Genomic DNA, 17378 nt, shown 5'->3' with positions numbered 1-17378 from the left:
TATGAGTAGGGATGACATGACATGCCTAAGCTACATGTTAGTGGTGACTCTAATTTTTAAACACAAGTCACAGCGCCCAACTCATTTTATTTCAATTGCATTTAATCAAGAATTTTTCCTCACCGTTTCTCAAAGAGAATGAGTCGCAAAAAAATTCGGGGTGCAACAATCGGATCCCCCTAAGTCTGGCTCATGCTAACCGTGATTATATTACCATCGGACTACAGATCAATCGTCTATCCCCTAGCACATCATACATCGGGGTTAGTTGGAAGATCCTATTTCCCCAAGTTTGTTGGGCCATTTGGACTAATAGGAACAAAAGAAATAATGTCTTTGACCAAATAAACCACGAAAAAAAAAAAAAAACCAAAAAAAACATCCCAAATCATTTGTTGGGATATCCTTGCAAGGAGAAATTTTTCAGTGTCGGGTGGACACAGTTATATGGTGTCCGTGCGCACATCTCAATCGTCCAAACATGTTTAGTGCAAAATTACCAAAATACTCTCTTAAATCCAAACAAATTTGGAGTTTGAACGGTCAAAATGTGCGCACGAACACTTGAATGGCAACATGTGATGGCGAAACAAAGAATGTATGATAATTAATAGATGGATACAAGTTCATGAGCCCATTCACATTATGCATTCGATCAACAACTAGATAAAAGTTCAATACAAAATGGAGCTCTCCTTGTCTTCCCGCACTCTCTCTCAAAAATCATGAGCTGCGACAACGATGCCATCATCGGACCTCAAAATTGCAATTTCCATGTTTTCTTCACGTCTTCAACTCTGACAGTTTCATAGTCATTTCTCAGGAATGGGTAATGTGGATCCCTCCCCCACACCTAAAAGTCAAATCGAAATCAATATATGATGTGGGTCTTCGATGAACGTGACTCGCTTCCTCTAAAAATGTTGTTCGTCTGAATCTAACCTCGTTCCCTTGAACCTAACCTGCACCACGAAGCACGACTCTTGACCACACCGGAGGAGCTCCGGAATGGCCCTGCGGCGTGAGGATGAGAATAGTGCAGAGAGAGGAAAGCAAAGGACCAGGGTTTCGAGGGTAAGAGATGATGTACCTTTTAAGGCTGCTATCCCTTGGTATTTATAGAGGGTCCTTGGCTTACTCTCCAAGTTCGTCTATGCATCTGACACATGTCGGTTGACATCACCTATGACGTAGCAGATAAGGCGGTTAGCGTGAGTTGTTATGGGAGACATAGCCAAGCCTAGTTGCTTAGCTCTGGGCCGAATCGAGCCTCGAAGGAGTTGTCATGGGAGACATGGCCGAGCCTAGTTGCCTAGCTTCAGGTCGAGCCAAGACTCGTGGAGGAGCTCTCATGGGAGATATGATCGAGCCTCGTGGACTAACTCCGGGATGAGCTGAGCCTTGTGGATGAGCTCTCTGGCCGAGCGTCGTGGCCTTCCGCGCAACGTAGTGACTGTGGCCAAACCATAATAGTTGAACCATTACGTATGAATACCCCAATAAATAATTTAAATCAAATCAAATGGAGCGGAGGAAAGTTTAATTTACCAGTGCTATGAAGGAGGATGAAATGGGGATAAGAGGAATTGGAGCATATAATGGCTTGTTCTTGACAACGATCAGGTCTGCCATTGTCATTCCGGATTGTAGGATTGTGAGAACAGTCAGTCCCTTCGTCATCTCGGACATCCCGTACAAAGCACAGTGGTTCACGACACAGGTAACAAAGGGGCTTGAGATGAACTGTACAATGAGCTTCCCACCGCTCATTGATTAGCCCATAATAGTGTAAAATAACGGAGCTATCTCTCTCATTTTTGTCACGCACACGTGCATAACCTTTGTGGTTTTGAATGATATTGCGCGAAAGGTGCGTTTTTTATGTTTACAGGTTTTTCATATGAATAAGGTATATTTGAGCCATTGACTTGCTCCAAAATTAACCAAAATCTTAAGGAGTCTAAACAGAGTGATGTCTAAGCAGCATTGTTGAAGTTCCGGATAGCATGAACAAGGCCTAAATTGAAGCTGGGCAAGAAATGTCTCAACCCAGAATCCTACCGGTAGGAAAATGGTCCTATCGATACAAACCGAGATCTGGTCATTAATTTGCAATTTTGCATCGAATAAGTTCTACCGGTAGGACTCATTGTATGCAAACCAGGATGCCGATGGAAAGCAATTCAAACCGAATACCCTGCTCCGCATAGATGGAATAATAATTTAAATCAGTCAAAGAAAACCATAGGCTCCATCCGGTAGACTACTAGTTTAATATTTTAAATCGTGAAATTCATCAATACACATAAAGGATTAAAGTTATATTTTTTGTTGAACTAATATTGTGGGGTGTAAAACTATTATATTTGTTGGATATATGCCTTGAATTTGGGATGGTTGAAGAAAGGTATTTGACTTCCTAAAAGATTTGTTTCCTTGTTGGTTTAGACTTTGGGTGTAAAAAATTTTGTTTGGGCAAGTATTGGTTTTAGGAAGAACTCTGTGGCTATAAATATAGCATTATTGTCTTCATTAGTTTTTGGACTTCTTGAGTGAATCCCTTTGGAGAGGCCCCCAGGGGGTCTCTCATGTTGAAGATTAGATATTAAGGTTTTGGTTTATGCTCTATTGGGTTCCACCTAGGGTTTTAGTATTTCTATCGGGTTCCGCCAGAGATTTGTCTCTAAATATCTGTAATTGGATGCTTCAACAAGAGTTACGGGTATAGCCGCTTCAACAAGAGTTACTGGTATAGCCGGCTTTGTGTGTTATCTCCCCGTTTATAGTGGATCCTCTTGCTCTTCTCCCGTGGACGTACTCAGTTTGGGGAACCATGTAAATCTCTTGCCCTTCTCCCGTGGACGTACCCAGTTTGGGGAACCACGTAAATCTTGTGTTATTGTTTTTTGCTTGTTGTTTTGTTTATATTCTCAATTTCGTTTTCGGCACAACAATATTAATTGCCAGTCTCCTTCTTATATAGTTTTTAGTCTTAAATGAAGGCACAATATTAATTGCCAGTTTCCTTCTTATATAGTTTTTAGTCTTAAATGAAGGCTGTTATCATTTTATCTCCTGAAAGGGCATTCCTAAGTCATGTAGGAATGAACCCTAACTTTTCAACAAAAAAACACAAGTTGGGTTCGCTTGAGATGGGCCTTTTCTTTGCGAGGCCCAATTTCAAAAAGCTTGTTTTCTATGGGCCCACGATGAACACGTCCATCACGATCTCTCTCAGCAGGTACATAAAGCCATGCAATAATGAGTCATATGAACCCAAGTCATGCACATGTAACTAGAGAATTTTATGAGTACTGCTATATACACCGACCATTTTGGACCGAAACCGTACAGACGGCCGCGCGCGGCCGTCTCCGGCCACCGGACGGCCGATCCGAGCCGTCCAAAAATTTTAAAAAAAAAAACCGAGGGGCCCAACGCGGGAATCAACGTCATCCGATGTGTGTAGGGTGCTTGATCTAAACACCCTATTTTTCGTGTATACATATATACACGAAAAATAGGGTGTTTAGATCAAGCACCCTACACACATCGGATGACGTTGATTCCCGCGTTGGGCCCCTCGGTTTTTTTTTTTAAAATTTTTGGACGGCTCGGATCGGCCGTCCGGTGGCCGGAGACGGCCGCGCGCGGCCGTCTGTACGGTTTCGGTCCAAAAATGGTCGGTACACATAGGATTTTCCGAATTTTATAGAGAGCCATGGATTCTCCCTACACTTCCAACCCACCGCTGCAAACCACCAGGGAAGGTAAAGGTGTGACCATCGAATCGAAGCAATTGTGGCATATATTTCTAAAATTGAGAAAGTTAGTTGTTGCTTGTTCTTTTGGTACAACAAGGAACCATACATCATGTAAATGAAAACTGTATTCTGCCGGATGAATAATGTAATATCAAGTTACCAATATATGATAAACTCATAAAAGTACAACATACAAGTAGGAAAAATTCAATCTCCATATAGGTCATAAGTGACGATTGATGTCTAGGAAGCAAAAAGTGAACACAAAAAACGATATGCATAACTAAAAGAGATTACGTAATTGATAGCAATTGAATTTTGTTTCAAATGAAAAGATCGCACGGGGGAAATAGGATAAAGTTAAATCAAGTTAGATGCACACAAATGTGATAATTGAACACAGAAACCAGGAAAAGAACTAGAAGTACTAGGCAACCCAAGTCGTTTTGGAAATAGAATAACATAGCGTGAATTTGTGACTTATCCACTAGATAGTGAACTCTATGATAATGACGATTTATAAGTGTAAAAAATCCCAATAATAATGACAAGAATCACTAGTCAAACATCACACCAACATAAGGAAATCTAACATCCCAGAGTGATATTCTTGTGAAAACCTTTGGCTGCAACATACATTAGGTAATTTTTTTCATTAAAGCAATATACAGCTTTCTCTCTCTCTAAGAGTGTATGTGACAACTTATGCACACCTCAACCGATCACTGGAGACTCAATTCTACCGTATACTAGTATGGAGCCCAATTAAAGCTATGGCAATATTCTGTAAGGACTAACCCAGAAAATTTCGAATATGATATCTTAAGAAGGAACAATGTACATATTTTGTTAGAAAGAAGCAAGAAAGTTTCATCCCCTTGAAACTATTTGTGTAAAGAAAAACTAGATTTTGAATGGACAAAGTATTTGAATCTAAATTTATTTTTTTCAAGTGGAGATGAGAAAATTGAAACTGGAGAGATTTTTTTGGGTTTAAAATTACTACACTACAGGAGTAGTACGTATAGCTATCGAGATCGATCTCGCATTTCGATTTACTCGTTTGACACCTATTTAATCATTTAGCACATTATTTGAGAGTTTTTTTTTTCCGCTAGTCAAGAGGTAATTTAGAATGTAATTGTTTGAAGAAAATTTTAAAAATTTGATGGACCTAAGATTAAGTAACGATTTTAGACGTTGGTCGATTGTAATTCAAATTTGAGAAAATTTTCAATCCCATAAAATAATACTCCAATAATTCTGGAGTCGCCCCTGATCTCAACTCTAGGCGTTACGAGGTTTCCATTCCCGAGTACCTGTGAATTGAAAATTTTCTCGTCCCGGTGGGCTTTAGCCCCTTCTTTTAAAACCCGACCATCGGGGGGGGCCTGGACTAGCCCGAATAGTATTATTAATTGTGTGGGCGGACCAAGCGAGTCGGGACCGTAACCCGGTGCCCATACCCGTCTACTACAAAGTGTGAATTTCCCCTAATCTTTTGCAGTCAGTGTTCTGCCCTAGTGATCCAAAAGATTCAACATTTTGCTTCGGACACGCTCTTTCTTCAACTTTCCAACATTCAGAGCGTCGTGATATTGAGAGGTAAATCTCGGAGACTCGAACAGGAAGCCGCGACTAATGTGCAAATTCCAATTTTGGTCGACATAAATTATGCCTTGTGATGTTTCGTCGTTTGTTAATTACCGTCCTTAATACGTTTCGACAAGTGTAGTTAACTTGATGCTGTAATTGAAGTTGGTACTGTGTGTACTCGCTATGGAGTTAGAGAGCTCTTTTTGTTTTGTTTTAGTCACATAATTTTCCAGTAAACATAAGTCAGTCCAATTTTTTTTTTTCCCCCGCGAATAAGGTTTCTTATGGCAACTTTGCCGTTAGCGTGGAGTTTTAGGGTATTAGTATTGCTGGAATTGGATAAAGGAATATCTTGAATACAGATTTTACTACAAGCTCCCCTTCACGTCGTTTTGGGCTAATTGCATCTGGATTGCAAGTTTGTGTCTGTGTGGTATTCATGTTTGTACCTATGTTTTTTTTTTTTTTGTATTTCACATGTGAATGTCAATCTTCCTTGGGGAGTTCTTATGTCTAGTTTTCATATTCAGTGACAACAGGAGTCTGTCTACATAGGCCACAGGCTGTGTCTGAGTTGTTTGATTTAGAGATTGGTCGATGGAATTTGATGAGTATGATTATTTGGAGAACGCGGTGGAAAATCGGGAGCCTCAAAAAGTGAAGGAACCGGTTGATGGTGGGGAAGAAATATTTGAATCTGAAGAGAAAGGACGTAGCCGGAGTTCAAAGCACAAAAGTGATAGGAATGATGATGATTCAAATCGCCGGTCAAAGCGATCAAAGTCTGGAGAGGAATCTCGCGACCGTGACAGGGAGAGAGGCTCATCACGGCACCGCTCGTCCCCTAGAGATGGTGAAAGGAGTGATAGAAACCGACCCAGAAGTAACCGAGAACATAGAGACGGGAGGGACAGGGACATGGATAGGGATAGGAATAGGGAAAGAGGCAGAGAAAAGGATAGCGATAGAGATAGGGAGGAGAGGAATGGGAAGGATCGACACCGGGGCCCAGACAGGAATAAAGATAGGGACCGAGACAGAGATGGTGGCCGTGACAAGGATAGAAGAGAGGGTAATCGTGATAATGAGAAGGAGACTGATAGAGAGCGCGAGCAATCACATCGAAGTAGAAGTCATTCAGAAAGACATCATGACGAGCAAGTTGGAGAGAGAAGTCGGGATAGGGCGGAGAACAAGGAAATGGAAAGGGAGAGGGAACATAGAGAAAACAGGTATTGCACATTATTTTACATCTTTATTTCAAGTTTGTAGATATCAAAGTCGGCTGGTGTTCTCTTCCGAAAATAAAAAAAAGTCAGCTAGTGTTTAAACTGTAAACTGTTCATTCAGAAACATGCAGAAAGTCCAATTGTTTCTATGTAGACTCTTCATTGGATGAAATCCTACGAGTCATGAATTTGTTGACTTTGGACTTGCATGACGATTTTGAGTGTACAATAACAATAGCAGTACCCATGTCATCCCAATTGACTTGTGTTTGCCACATCAAAAATTGCAACATGGGTTAATTTTCTTAACAAGTCTTCTGTAGGTTCATTTTTGTAATGATGAGTGACTGATAATATAAGATGACACATAAAGGGAATGCCAACCGACTATAAAAGTAAGGCGAATGACGAAATGTGTCCTCTGAAGTCTGAACTCTGTGTGTATCAAAAAGATCTATCAAATCAAGAAATTGGTCAAAGGGGGATTACATTATCCCTTAACCATACACAAGATAATTTTCCGCACAAAATGGCGTCGATTCTCACCATATCTCGGAGCACCAAAAGTTTGGAATACAAAGAGGAAGACAACTTTATTATTTGTTGCACTTATATGAAGGCCTTAGATTAACCCTCAGATAAGCAAAATGGGGAAGTGTCTACATAGACTTAAGCACAAGTGTTGGGTGCATTTTGCATCAAGTGTAATTATGCTCACGCTCTGTGGAACTCTAACTATGCTTTACTTTACATGGACTTAAGTACAAGTGTTGGGTGCATTTTGCATCAAGTGTCCGATTTAATGTTTCTCTTGTCCAATGACACGGGAAAGTGGTAAGTAATTGTATTGTTAAATACGCTTTTGGCCCTTTTCTTGGGCAAAATGATGTCTACAAAGTGTTATTTACACAAAAGGACGGAAGTTCTACGCATAGCTATATGAGTGTGAATTGCTAAATGTCTGCTTGGTGGATATCCAACTACACACGGTGGAGTCTGGACACATTTTCCAATTTCTGTAGTAGTGTCCAGTGTTCAACATGGATCCTAAGTACAGCGGGAAGAGCTATGTAACATACACCATATTTGATGCTAAAAAATACCAATTTCTTGAAATGTAAGTAGTTTTTAGATTTTTTTACTTACCTGTTTTCAAGGTATCGTATGACTTTTCTAATGGTTAGTAACTTTTTTTTGATTGTTTTGTATAGTAACTTTTCTCAGAGACCTCTAAAATTACCTTTCCCATCTCTTAGTTGAAGTTCAAATTAGGAGATGTTTCATGCTGTTTATGCTTGAAATGTTTTTGAACTCAGGTTTTCGGACTATAGGTTTAAGGTTGCTTAGCTGGTTGTAGATGGTTCACATGACATGTTTTGCGCAATGATCCAAAGGACTTTTGTCCGTGATAGTTTTCGAGTCACATGTAGTTAGTTGTGTTATTTAATGCTAAAAAATCTGAATATTGAACAATAGATTTTGGGGACTCGCAGATATGCTAGAGAAATCTTCGGGTGGTGATTCTGGCAACTGAGCCAGGCTCAGGTCACGGGTTAAAATGTTCCTTTCTAGACTCTCTGGAGGTCTTAACTGGGGTGTGGTATCAGTTTTATGATTTTGGTTGTCCTCCACCTCTGATCTTAGTTGTTAATTATATTCATTCTGTTGCAGAAATGCTGGTGAGGGATTGATGGGCTTTGCTTAACAGAAGCACTTCATAATCCGATGCTTGTGGAAAATCATTATTCAGTTGGCTGCATGATTGGCCATATATATATATTTTTTGCAGGCCATGTAAACAATAGAAAGATGGTGTCTGAATATATGTTATAAAGTTACTTGATTCTTTGTACCAAGTGTTGTCTCCATGGGAGGTCTTTTGTACAGTTCAAGTTTAACCATTTCTATGGTCCTTTTTATACTGCCGTCTATTTCGACTCTTATGAGCAACATTGCAACTGAGTGGAAATTTTTATAAAGGAGCTTTTGTTTCAGCCCATGTTTTTATGTCCTATAGAATTCCTTGTTTTCCTGGTATAACCTTCTTCAACAGTTATATTGGCAAAGGGGTTGGAAATCTAACTTCCAAATATCAACTTGAATTGCGACCTTACATCTGTCTCATACTCAAATTGATTTGTCATCCTAGAGGTCTAACGTTAAAACTAATATATTTTGATCATGATTTTTGGGGTAGAATAATTGTCTTTTCTTTACTTTGCGACTTAAGTTTGATAAGCCTTAACTGGTTATTATTATCACATTGATTTGTGATAGTTGCATTCTGCAGTATATTTCAGAGGTGAGATTTTTTCCTCGGTTCATAGCAGTTTGCTTACGACAAAGTAGTCCATGCATTTTTCGAGTCTTATAGTCAGTATGTTGTTTTGTTTTTTCATCTTGTGTCTGTGTTGTTATTTTTTTTTGGCTGCTCAATGCTTATTCCTTTTTCTGCTGAGCTGCATTGACTTCCTTCTGTGTAATGGTGATGAGAAGTCAAGTACATTAAGTTATGTTTGGTCCTTAAGAAAAAAAGAAAATTTTGTTTCAGATTTCAGTTGGTTTTTTGGTCTTCTTAGGCCTGCTAAGCATGTGTCTCTTTTCTAATGGGTATAAACTTTTAGCAGGTTCCGCACCTGACATGCTTTCAACTAATAATGTTCTCCTCCTAGTGCCTTTATATGACTCTATGATGTTGTTCCATTTGAAGATTAGGTTGTTTGTAGAAGGGGCAAATCAGTTAGTAAATCATTGCCTGAAGTTGGATTACATATTTCACTACTTGGTCCAATCTTCCACTTTCTTTTAATTGTTTTCCAGGTTGGTTCTCACTAAATTTCTGAAAAAGATGTTATAATTCCAGCTGGCATAGATTGGTCCCATCATATGAACAATTGGTGCACTTGCCTGCAGGATTATGTTAGATGGGTTTGGCAAGTCATTATAAACCTACTGGAGAAAATTTTCTGTCCTTTTGGAATAAATGTTTTGTTTGTTTCTTTTCTTTCTTCCTTTCTTCTTTCTCTTTTGCTTAATAACATGAGGAATTTCACTGTCGAAGTAGTTTCATTTTAGAGGAGCAAATGAATTTTACAAAGTTGTGGTTCATCTTGATCATTTTGATACACCCTTCTCTAACAAACGGAGAGTATGGGTGAAGAAAGGTGGATAGTATTTGAGGTTATTATTTTCTGCAGGCGGCATAAAGAGAAAAAGGAAGAAGTGGCTCAGCCGGAGGCTGATCCTGAACGAGATCAGCGGACTGTTTTTGCTTATCAGGTATTGTAATCCTATGGACACCCATTTTCATTGCTTTGACTTCTTTCTTACTTGCACTTTGCCAACTAATGAATTTTTGCAACTTTTGCAGATATCTCTGAAGGCAGATGAAAGAGATGTGTACGATTTCTTCTCAAGAGCTGGCAAGGTGTACTCTTAGTTCTTATTGCCCTATAAGACTTTAGATTTTAACTGATGTCTGCAATCACTATGTATGTTTAACTCTACAACAAAGTTGTGTTTCTCTGTATACAGTGGAAATTGTGAGATATGAGGGCCTTAGTGGGTTGGTCCCATATTTTAAATAGTTGTTGAATAGCTTGATATACAATGTTGGGCTTATTTACTAAGATCTTGCACTTTTGGGATAATTGGTAACATAACATGGTATCAAAGCTCAACTTGAAACTTGGGAGAGGTTTGTGTTCAAGTGTATCCATTTGCATTTGTTTCTCATTTGCATCATGCTTCTCCCCTTCATATTTTGTTTCGATGTATCTATGAATATTTGTATCTCCACATGCAAGCATAGTTGCACGTTAGGGTGAGGGAGGGTGTTGAATAGCAGGATATACATTGTTGGGCCCATTTCTCAAAAGCTTAATGCAAATGGAGAGATTTGTACCCAAGACCTCTCTCAATGTAAGCTCTGATACCTGTTAAGATACCCCTTGTCTCCACTGCCAACCTCCAAATTTTCTCTATAAAGCTGCACTTTGATGCTATCCAAACTTCAGCATGTTGTGTCAAGTCTTTTCTTGATCAAACCAGCTGGAAATTTAAAATCGAAACAAAAATTATGTGGAACTTCAGCGATAAGAAACTGGAAGTTTCCATATTGGTTTATAGAGAATCAAATGAGTGATTGAAGTTTTTCCTTGATCTTTCCACCTAAGAAGCACGAGCATACTCTACACATTCCCGAGATGTGAAAATGTGTCTGAATATTTAATTATTATTTTTCCAGTCTTACACGTTTTGGACATGCTCCGACACGTATTCGACACACGCGAGGAGACGATTGCGGCTGTATTATAATTTTTAAAGCTTGAAACTTGGTAAAATTAAAAATGTGTCTGAATATTTAATTATTATTTTTCCAGTCTTACACGTTTTGGACATGCTCCCACACGTATTCGACACGCGCGAGGAGACGATTGGGGCTGTATTATAATTTTTAAAGCTTGAAACTTGGTAAAATTAAGAAATATTCTAGATAAAATTAAGCAATATGAAAGTTATAATCTTTATGAAGAAAACGCAATATGGAATTCTCTTTTTTTTCATTGGGGATTTTTTTTATTTAATCTTTAATGTGTAAAAAATAACATCTTTATGTATTATATTAATTTTAACAAATGATGTGTCTGTGTCCTAGTTTTTGGAAAAATCACGTGTCCACATATCCGTGTCGTGTCCGTGTCCCGTATCCATATGCATGCTTCTTAGCTTTCCACGTTTGAAGCTTTGTAAAATGTATCAGTTTTGAAGCTGGGTAAAATGTATCAGTTTTTCTCAAACGTTTTGAATTAATGTGTAGAATGCAAGTTTTTCTCATTGAGGCTGGGTAAAATGTATCAGTTTTTCTCATTGATTTTACGTATTGAAATCATGAGTAGAATGCAAGTTGTTGGATTTGGACTATTTGGTCAACGACCAGCGGCACCTCTTGGAGACCTATATACTCCATGCATGCATGCCTGGATGGCTGCATCTTGTGGTGCACTGGTGTTGTAACCAATGAATGGTATGGTGTGTTTCATGGATAATATTTATCGGTAATATCTTTGATCTGCATTCTAGGTGAGAGATGTACGACTTATAATGGACCGTAATGCAAGGCGTTCCAAGGGAGTTGGGTAAGTTTAATTGTTCTTCCATATATCTTTTTCCTTCTCCAACTGTTGTTCATTTCCCCTTTTTGGTACCATCTTGATTCTAATGCAGCTCATTGGCAGGTATATTGAATTTTTTGATGCCATGTCAGTGCCAATGGGAATAGCACTGTCTGGCCAGCCCCTTCTTGGTCAGCCAGTGATGGTTAAACCATCAGAAGCTGAAAAAAATCTGGTTCAGTCTACCACAGCCACAGCTGGGGCAACAGGTGGGGGTATAGGCCCATATTCAGGGGGTGCCAGAAGGCTTTATGTTGGCAATCTGCATATTAACATGAAAGAAGATCAACTTCGTCAGGTAGAAATTATTGTCCCTTTCTTAGGACAAACTGCCTACTCTTGTGCTAGAGTTATCATTGTTGCTTGGAAGACTGTTGATATATACTCTCTTCCTAAGATGGTATACTCATATAGGCCATTAGTTTTGTGGTTTCTCTTCCCCCCTCCCTTTTGCAATATGTATGCTGTCCATTGTCCAGGTTTTCGAACCATTTGGTGCCGTGGAGCTGGTGCAGTTGCCTACTGATGAGTCTGGGAATTGCAAAGGTTTTGGTTTTGTTCAGGTGAGTGGCTGTATTTATAAAGTAACTTCCTGCAGCAATCAGCGATGCTGTTGCATTTATTGGTGAAGTAGCAGTGCGACACATGATATTGGATACAGGCTGATAAGTTAAATGGTTTTTGTTGTAGTTTGCACGTCTTGAAGATGCTAGAGCTGCACAGAGTTTAGATCAACTGGAAATTGGTGGTCGGGCAATAAAGGTGATTCCAATTCTGATTTCTTTTCAAACATACCTCATCTTGGCGCGTACATTAAAAGTTGAAATCTCATGCTTCGTTGGATATCCTGTACTAAGGCTCTGTTCTTTTAGACTTAACTTAAATGTGAAAATTTTGTCCTTATTTGAATTTTTTTCGCATTTGTTAGTTTTGCGCCAAATTTTTTTGGGGTATTGATTCGTCTCGACGAGAGGAATTGGAAAAGTAAAATTTTGGCACTTTTGCCCTAGTATTTTGAGAAATAACCACCTAAAAAGTGGTTACTTTTCAAAATACTTGGGTAAAAGTAAAAAAAAAAATACTTTTTCAATTCCTCTCGTAATATCCCAAAAAAGTTTGGCGCAAAACTAACAAATGCGAAAAAAATTCAAATAAGGACAAAATTTTCAAATTTAAGTTAAGTCTAAAAGAACGGAGCCTAAGCCAAGTTTTTACATCTATTGAACTTAAATTTGTATCATCGATTCATCGGAACAAGGTTGTATTCAAAGTTCAGCTCTCCTACTAACTTGAGGTTTTGAAAATATGTGGGAGACATGTAATTTGTTTAGGGAAGCTTAGTAGTTCAGATGTATCATATAGAATTGAAAATTTGAGAACCTAAGAAATAACAGTTATGCTTGCTTGAGTATGAGCTGTTTTCTTGAAATTTCAGAATACAACTGTTAGAAATCTATTACCAATCTTTGTTTTTTCTCTTGATTTCATATTTTCTGTTTTCAAGAATGGGTAACGGTGTCAACAAATGACACCAAATGAGGTCCGAGTATGCTTAATTGCTACTAATAGGAGGAAAGATGAATTTTCTGGTGATTGTAGTTAAACCTCTGTCATATTTCTGAACTATACTTCTCTTTCATTCTAGGTTACATTTTTCTTTCATTTGTGTAATTTCATGTATGGGTACACGCCATCAAGTGAGTTGATTATACCAAGAATCCTTAGCTTGATTCTCCTCTTCGATTCTCACTTTTATATTCTGTACCTGTCTTTGTAGGTTTCAGCTGTTACTGATCAACCTGGAATGCAAGATTTTGGAACTAATGCTGGTGATTTTGATGATGATGAAGGCGGTGGTTTGGTTAGTATTGACATGAGGAATGCGATTAGTTTTTACCTTTCCCTTTCACATACTCACTTTGCAGAGGTTGCGTTTCATCCTTAAAAGTCCGTGGAGTTAATAATGCACAAAGTTATTGTTTTTTGGAGGATCTACCCTTGTTTGGGGAGTTCTCTTAGAAACTTGCATATATCATCAGAGAAGATACATGCCATCAAGGACGCAGGATTTTAACATTCGATGGATGAATATTAAGTTTTGTTATCACACATAAAAAGGTGTTGAATTTGGACACATAAAAAATATTCTTTATTGGTCCAACAACCACTTGTAGTTTACACAAATGCAAACTCACAAAGGAGCACATTCTAGAACTCTATGCATATAGTAGACTTTCAAAATCTTGTAGAATATTTACCAGAATCCTTAAGAATTTTTTGAAACTCTCTTAACTTTCTTCTATAACCTTCCAGAAAGATTTAGAACATTCTCCAACATTTTAGACCGTTCTAAAATAGTTTAGTTACTCTCTATTCTTCTTGGGAGTTCTATACTGTTTTAGAATACTCTATAACACTTCAAACCTTCGAACTTCTCTAGCACTCTCTGGTCTATTATGTTGACTCTCAACAAGAGGTGCATATCACAGAAAGTGTACTAAAATAACAATCATATATACTTCTGATCAACCTATGCAATTATAGAAATGTAAACATATATAATTGTAGATGCATACAATATTGTACACCACAACTATTTCAGAAGATAAAAATATCAAACCTAATATTAAATTTTTTATAGATGCATACAATCTTAAGAGGACGCTTGTGGAACTTTTGAAAGAAATCTTGAACAGGCGGATGTTAGATTTTCTTTTGAAAATGTTGGGCGGGCAAACTAATATAATTTGAATATTTTAAAGACAAAAACTACTATGATTCTAAAGAAGTTTTGAAACTTGGGTGGGGTGATCGCCCGATTTCATCCGCCCCTTGGTCCATCACTGCTGATGCCATCTGTCCACCACGAATTTTGTTTGGTGGGCAAAGGGGTCAGGGGAAGATGGTACCGGCACAATTACACTTATTTGTCAAGAAGGAAGAAAAAACTTTGTGAGCTTCTACTGTTCTTAGTGCCACTGGGCTCATTTGTGTTGTCATAAGTTGACCAAGAAGGAATCAAGATCATTCTAACCACTTCGTGTCAGATGATGGGCGTGAAATGGGATGTGCATGGATAACAACCACAATTTCGTAATCTCTGATGCACACTTAGCTTGATTTTGCTTCTCGAGAGTTTGTATCAGATTGCATGTACTTTTCATAATTGTGACTTAACGTCTTATTTTACTCATCTTGACTTGCGGGTCTGGTGGGCTCCTTGATTTAAATGACTTACAGGCTTTAAATGCACGGTCACGGGCACTCCTTATGCAGAAGTTGGATCGTAGTGGTTCTACTGCAAGGTTTGCTTTTACCAAAATTTTAGTTTCTTTCGTATCCATCTGCTTGATCTTACATCTTGCATCTCCCGTCATTGCAGCGCTGCTGGTTCTCTAGGCAACCCTGTTGTTAACAGCCCTGGTTTTGCGTTGCCTACAGGGCCAATTCTTGTTGCCGCACCCACAGTTCCTCCACTTGCAGGATTGCCGGGTGGAGATCTTTCAGTTCCTCCTATTACTGTTCCTTCTGTTGATATTCTTGGTGTCCCTAGCGAGTGTCTATTGTTGAAGAACATGTTTGACCCGAAATTAGAGGTTTGTACGCAAGCTAGTTCTGCAGGTTTATTTTTTATTGCTGCTATTACTGGCTATGCCTAGCTCATTTTGCATTTGACAGACGGAACCAGACTTTGATCTGGATATTGAAGAAGATGTTCGAGATGAATGCTCAAAGTTCGGAGCACTTAAACATATCTATGTCGACAAGTTAGTATCCATGTGGTGTATTTTCTCATATCCAACTTCAATTTTTTTTTACATGTGATCAGTCCTCTCGTTTATTATTAGTGTTCCCTTTTGTGATTCATAACTTGCACCTGGATTTGGCAATGTTCTGATATGGAACCAAGCTAATCTCTGGAAATACATAAGATTGCCCGTTTCACATGATGCCTTCTACGACAGTTCTAGCTTTCTTAGTTGTTTTCTGTCTTGGCTCTTCCCTAACTGGTTAAAACTCTTTTATAGCGTAGGCAGGTAGGTTTGCTTTTCATTCACATATGTAAGTATAGATGAAGGGTTTATTCTGTAGCAATGAGCGCGTCTTTCTTTGGCAAACAGGAATACTGCTGGGTTTGTATACTTGCATTTTGAAAATACACAAGCTGCAATAGGTGCACAGCGTTCTCTCCATGGGAGATGGTTTGCTGGCAAGATGATCACTGCAACATTCATGGTACTTTTTCTTTGTTCATTCCATCTTTATGCTTTTAACCAAAGTATATTTGTTTTTCTTCCTCTATTCGTCAAATATACCAGCAAAAACTAATTTTGCTGACGTTTTTGCAGGTGCCCCAGAACTATGAGGCCAAATTCCCTGACAGCAGATAGTATGGCGGATTGTAATATTGATTTCCTTGTTGTGTTCCATTTTTTTCCAGGGTAGAGCAACCCTTGTGTACTTTATTTGAAGGCGCGACTGTCGCTTGCAGCTGAAATATGACTGGCTGCCTATTTGGACACAGAAATGAGTCGTTATAAGTTTTCAAAAAATTAAGGATACTGTTTGAGATTGGGATTTCTTAGATATTGATATCAATCATGATTTTAGTTGCGTATAGTTATTTTTGGTTGTTGTGTTTCCTAGTTCTCCAAAGACGTAACTGTGAGATTATTTGTTTGCTAAGCACGTCCAAAGACATAACTGTGAGATTATATGTTTGCTAACCTCGTTCCTCCTATTTCGTGGTACTTCCAACTTATTGGTGTGACCGGTCGGGATGAGGATTTCGGTTCTTAAAAGTTAAGACACTATTTTTATTGACGCAAAATTAACCAATGTAATTTTTTTAAATAAAGACAAATAATAATATAGCCAATTGGCTTGTTTAGCCAAACTGGGTGCATATACTCTTGGATGTACAAATGGTCCTAAATGTGCCAAAAAATTGAGTTGGTATAATTTATTTTGTTTATCTTTTGGGTCCTCAAGTAAACTTTAATGGAGTGAATTAATGTACTTATGTGGAAATATGTAAACTTGTGAAGCTGGGTCCGAATAGGCATCGGAAAATGTATTTCACATTGTTCAAGCCTAATGTTTATTTACCTAGCCAAACGATTAAAATGAGTGAATACGAGTCTAGCCTGTGATAAAAATAAATAAATAAATAACCCCAAGTCTAGCTTAGTTCATTCTACTGTTAAACTTATGCTTTGGACGTCTAAATGTAATTTTTGTTCTTTTATCTTTTGGGCTTTTGAGAAGAAAGTATTGGTAAAATACTAAACTGTCTGAGATAAGCTAAAAACAAACTGTGTTTTTTTTTGGAATTACCCTCTTGCCCTTTGCTAAAAAAATTCAATTCCTTGGCCAACTTCAAGCATAGAAAGGGGGCCAATCGGTCCACAACGTTGGGCCTGTCCACATCGAGAAGTTGGGTTTTTGTGTCTCTGTGTTAAAAGGGAAAATAACGGCCCATGACGTGTTTTGATAATTAATACCCGTCAAGAACATGCTAAGAACATTTGTTAATGCTAAAAATGTCCTTGTTGGATATTAATTATCAAAACACGTCATTAGCCGTCATTTTCATGTGTTAAAAAGGATCCTCT

At 38.3% G+C, this 17378-nt stretch overlaps 1 protein-coding gene across 4 annotated transcripts; it reads left to right on the top strand.

Moving 5' to 3' along the window:
* The first annotated feature begins 5210 nt into the window (after positions 1–5210).
* LOC131307739 (uncharacterized) lies at positions 5211–16383 on the top strand. 4 transcript variants are annotated; one of them, XM_058334398.1, is made up of 14 exons: positions 5211–5369; positions 5891–6592; positions 9787–9868; positions 9960–10016; positions 11672–11727; positions 11827–12061; positions 12243–12326; positions 12454–12525; positions 13541–13624; positions 15004–15068; positions 15146–15359; positions 15442–15530; positions 15885–15999; positions 16113–16383. In XM_058334398.1, the coding sequence occupies exons 2-14, from the start codon at positions 5958–5960 to the stop codon at positions 16152–16154; spliced, it is 1830 nt and encodes a 609-aa protein (XP_058190381.1). In that variant the 5' UTR covers positions 5211–5369; positions 5891–5957; the 3' UTR covers positions 16155–16383. The 4 variants fall into 4 exon arrangements, with proteins under 4 accessions (XP_058190381.1, XP_058190383.1, XP_058190384.1 ...); XM_058334400.1 differs by lacking the exon at positions 5211–5369 and adding an exon at positions 8083–8172 and having other exon boundaries at positions 6442–6592; positions 8261–9868; XM_058334401.1 differs by lacking the exon at positions 5211–5369 and adding an exon at positions 8083–8184 and having other exon boundaries at positions 6442–6592; positions 8261–9868.
* The last annotated feature ends 995 nt before the right edge of the window (positions 16384–17378 follow it).

The sequence above is a fragment of the Rhododendron vialii genome, chromosome 11a (genome assembly GCF_030253575.1).
Source record: "Rhododendron vialii isolate Sample 1 chromosome 11a, ASM3025357v1".
Taxonomy (NCBI): Eukaryota; Viridiplantae; Streptophyta; class Magnoliopsida; order Ericales; family Ericaceae; genus Rhododendron; species Rhododendron vialii.
The sequence above is the reverse complement of the archived record's forward strand: the minus strand, read 5'-3'. Positions and strand labels throughout refer to the sequence as shown.

Excerpts from the sequence above, each read along its gene's own strand:
- LOC131307739 (XM_058334398.1), top strand. The coding sequence starts at position 5,958 with ATGGAATTTGATGAGTATGATTATTTGGAGAACGCGGTGGAAAATCGG. Across the intron at positions 11,728-11,826 it reads AGGCGTTCCAAGGGAGTTGG|GTATATTGAATTTTTTGATG; the intron begins GTAAGTTTAATT and ends GCTCATTGGCAG. Across the intron at positions 15,069-15,145 it reads CGTAGTGGTTCTACTGCAAG|CGCTGCTGGTTCTCTAGGCA; the intron begins GTTTGCTTTTAC and ends CCGTCATTGCAG.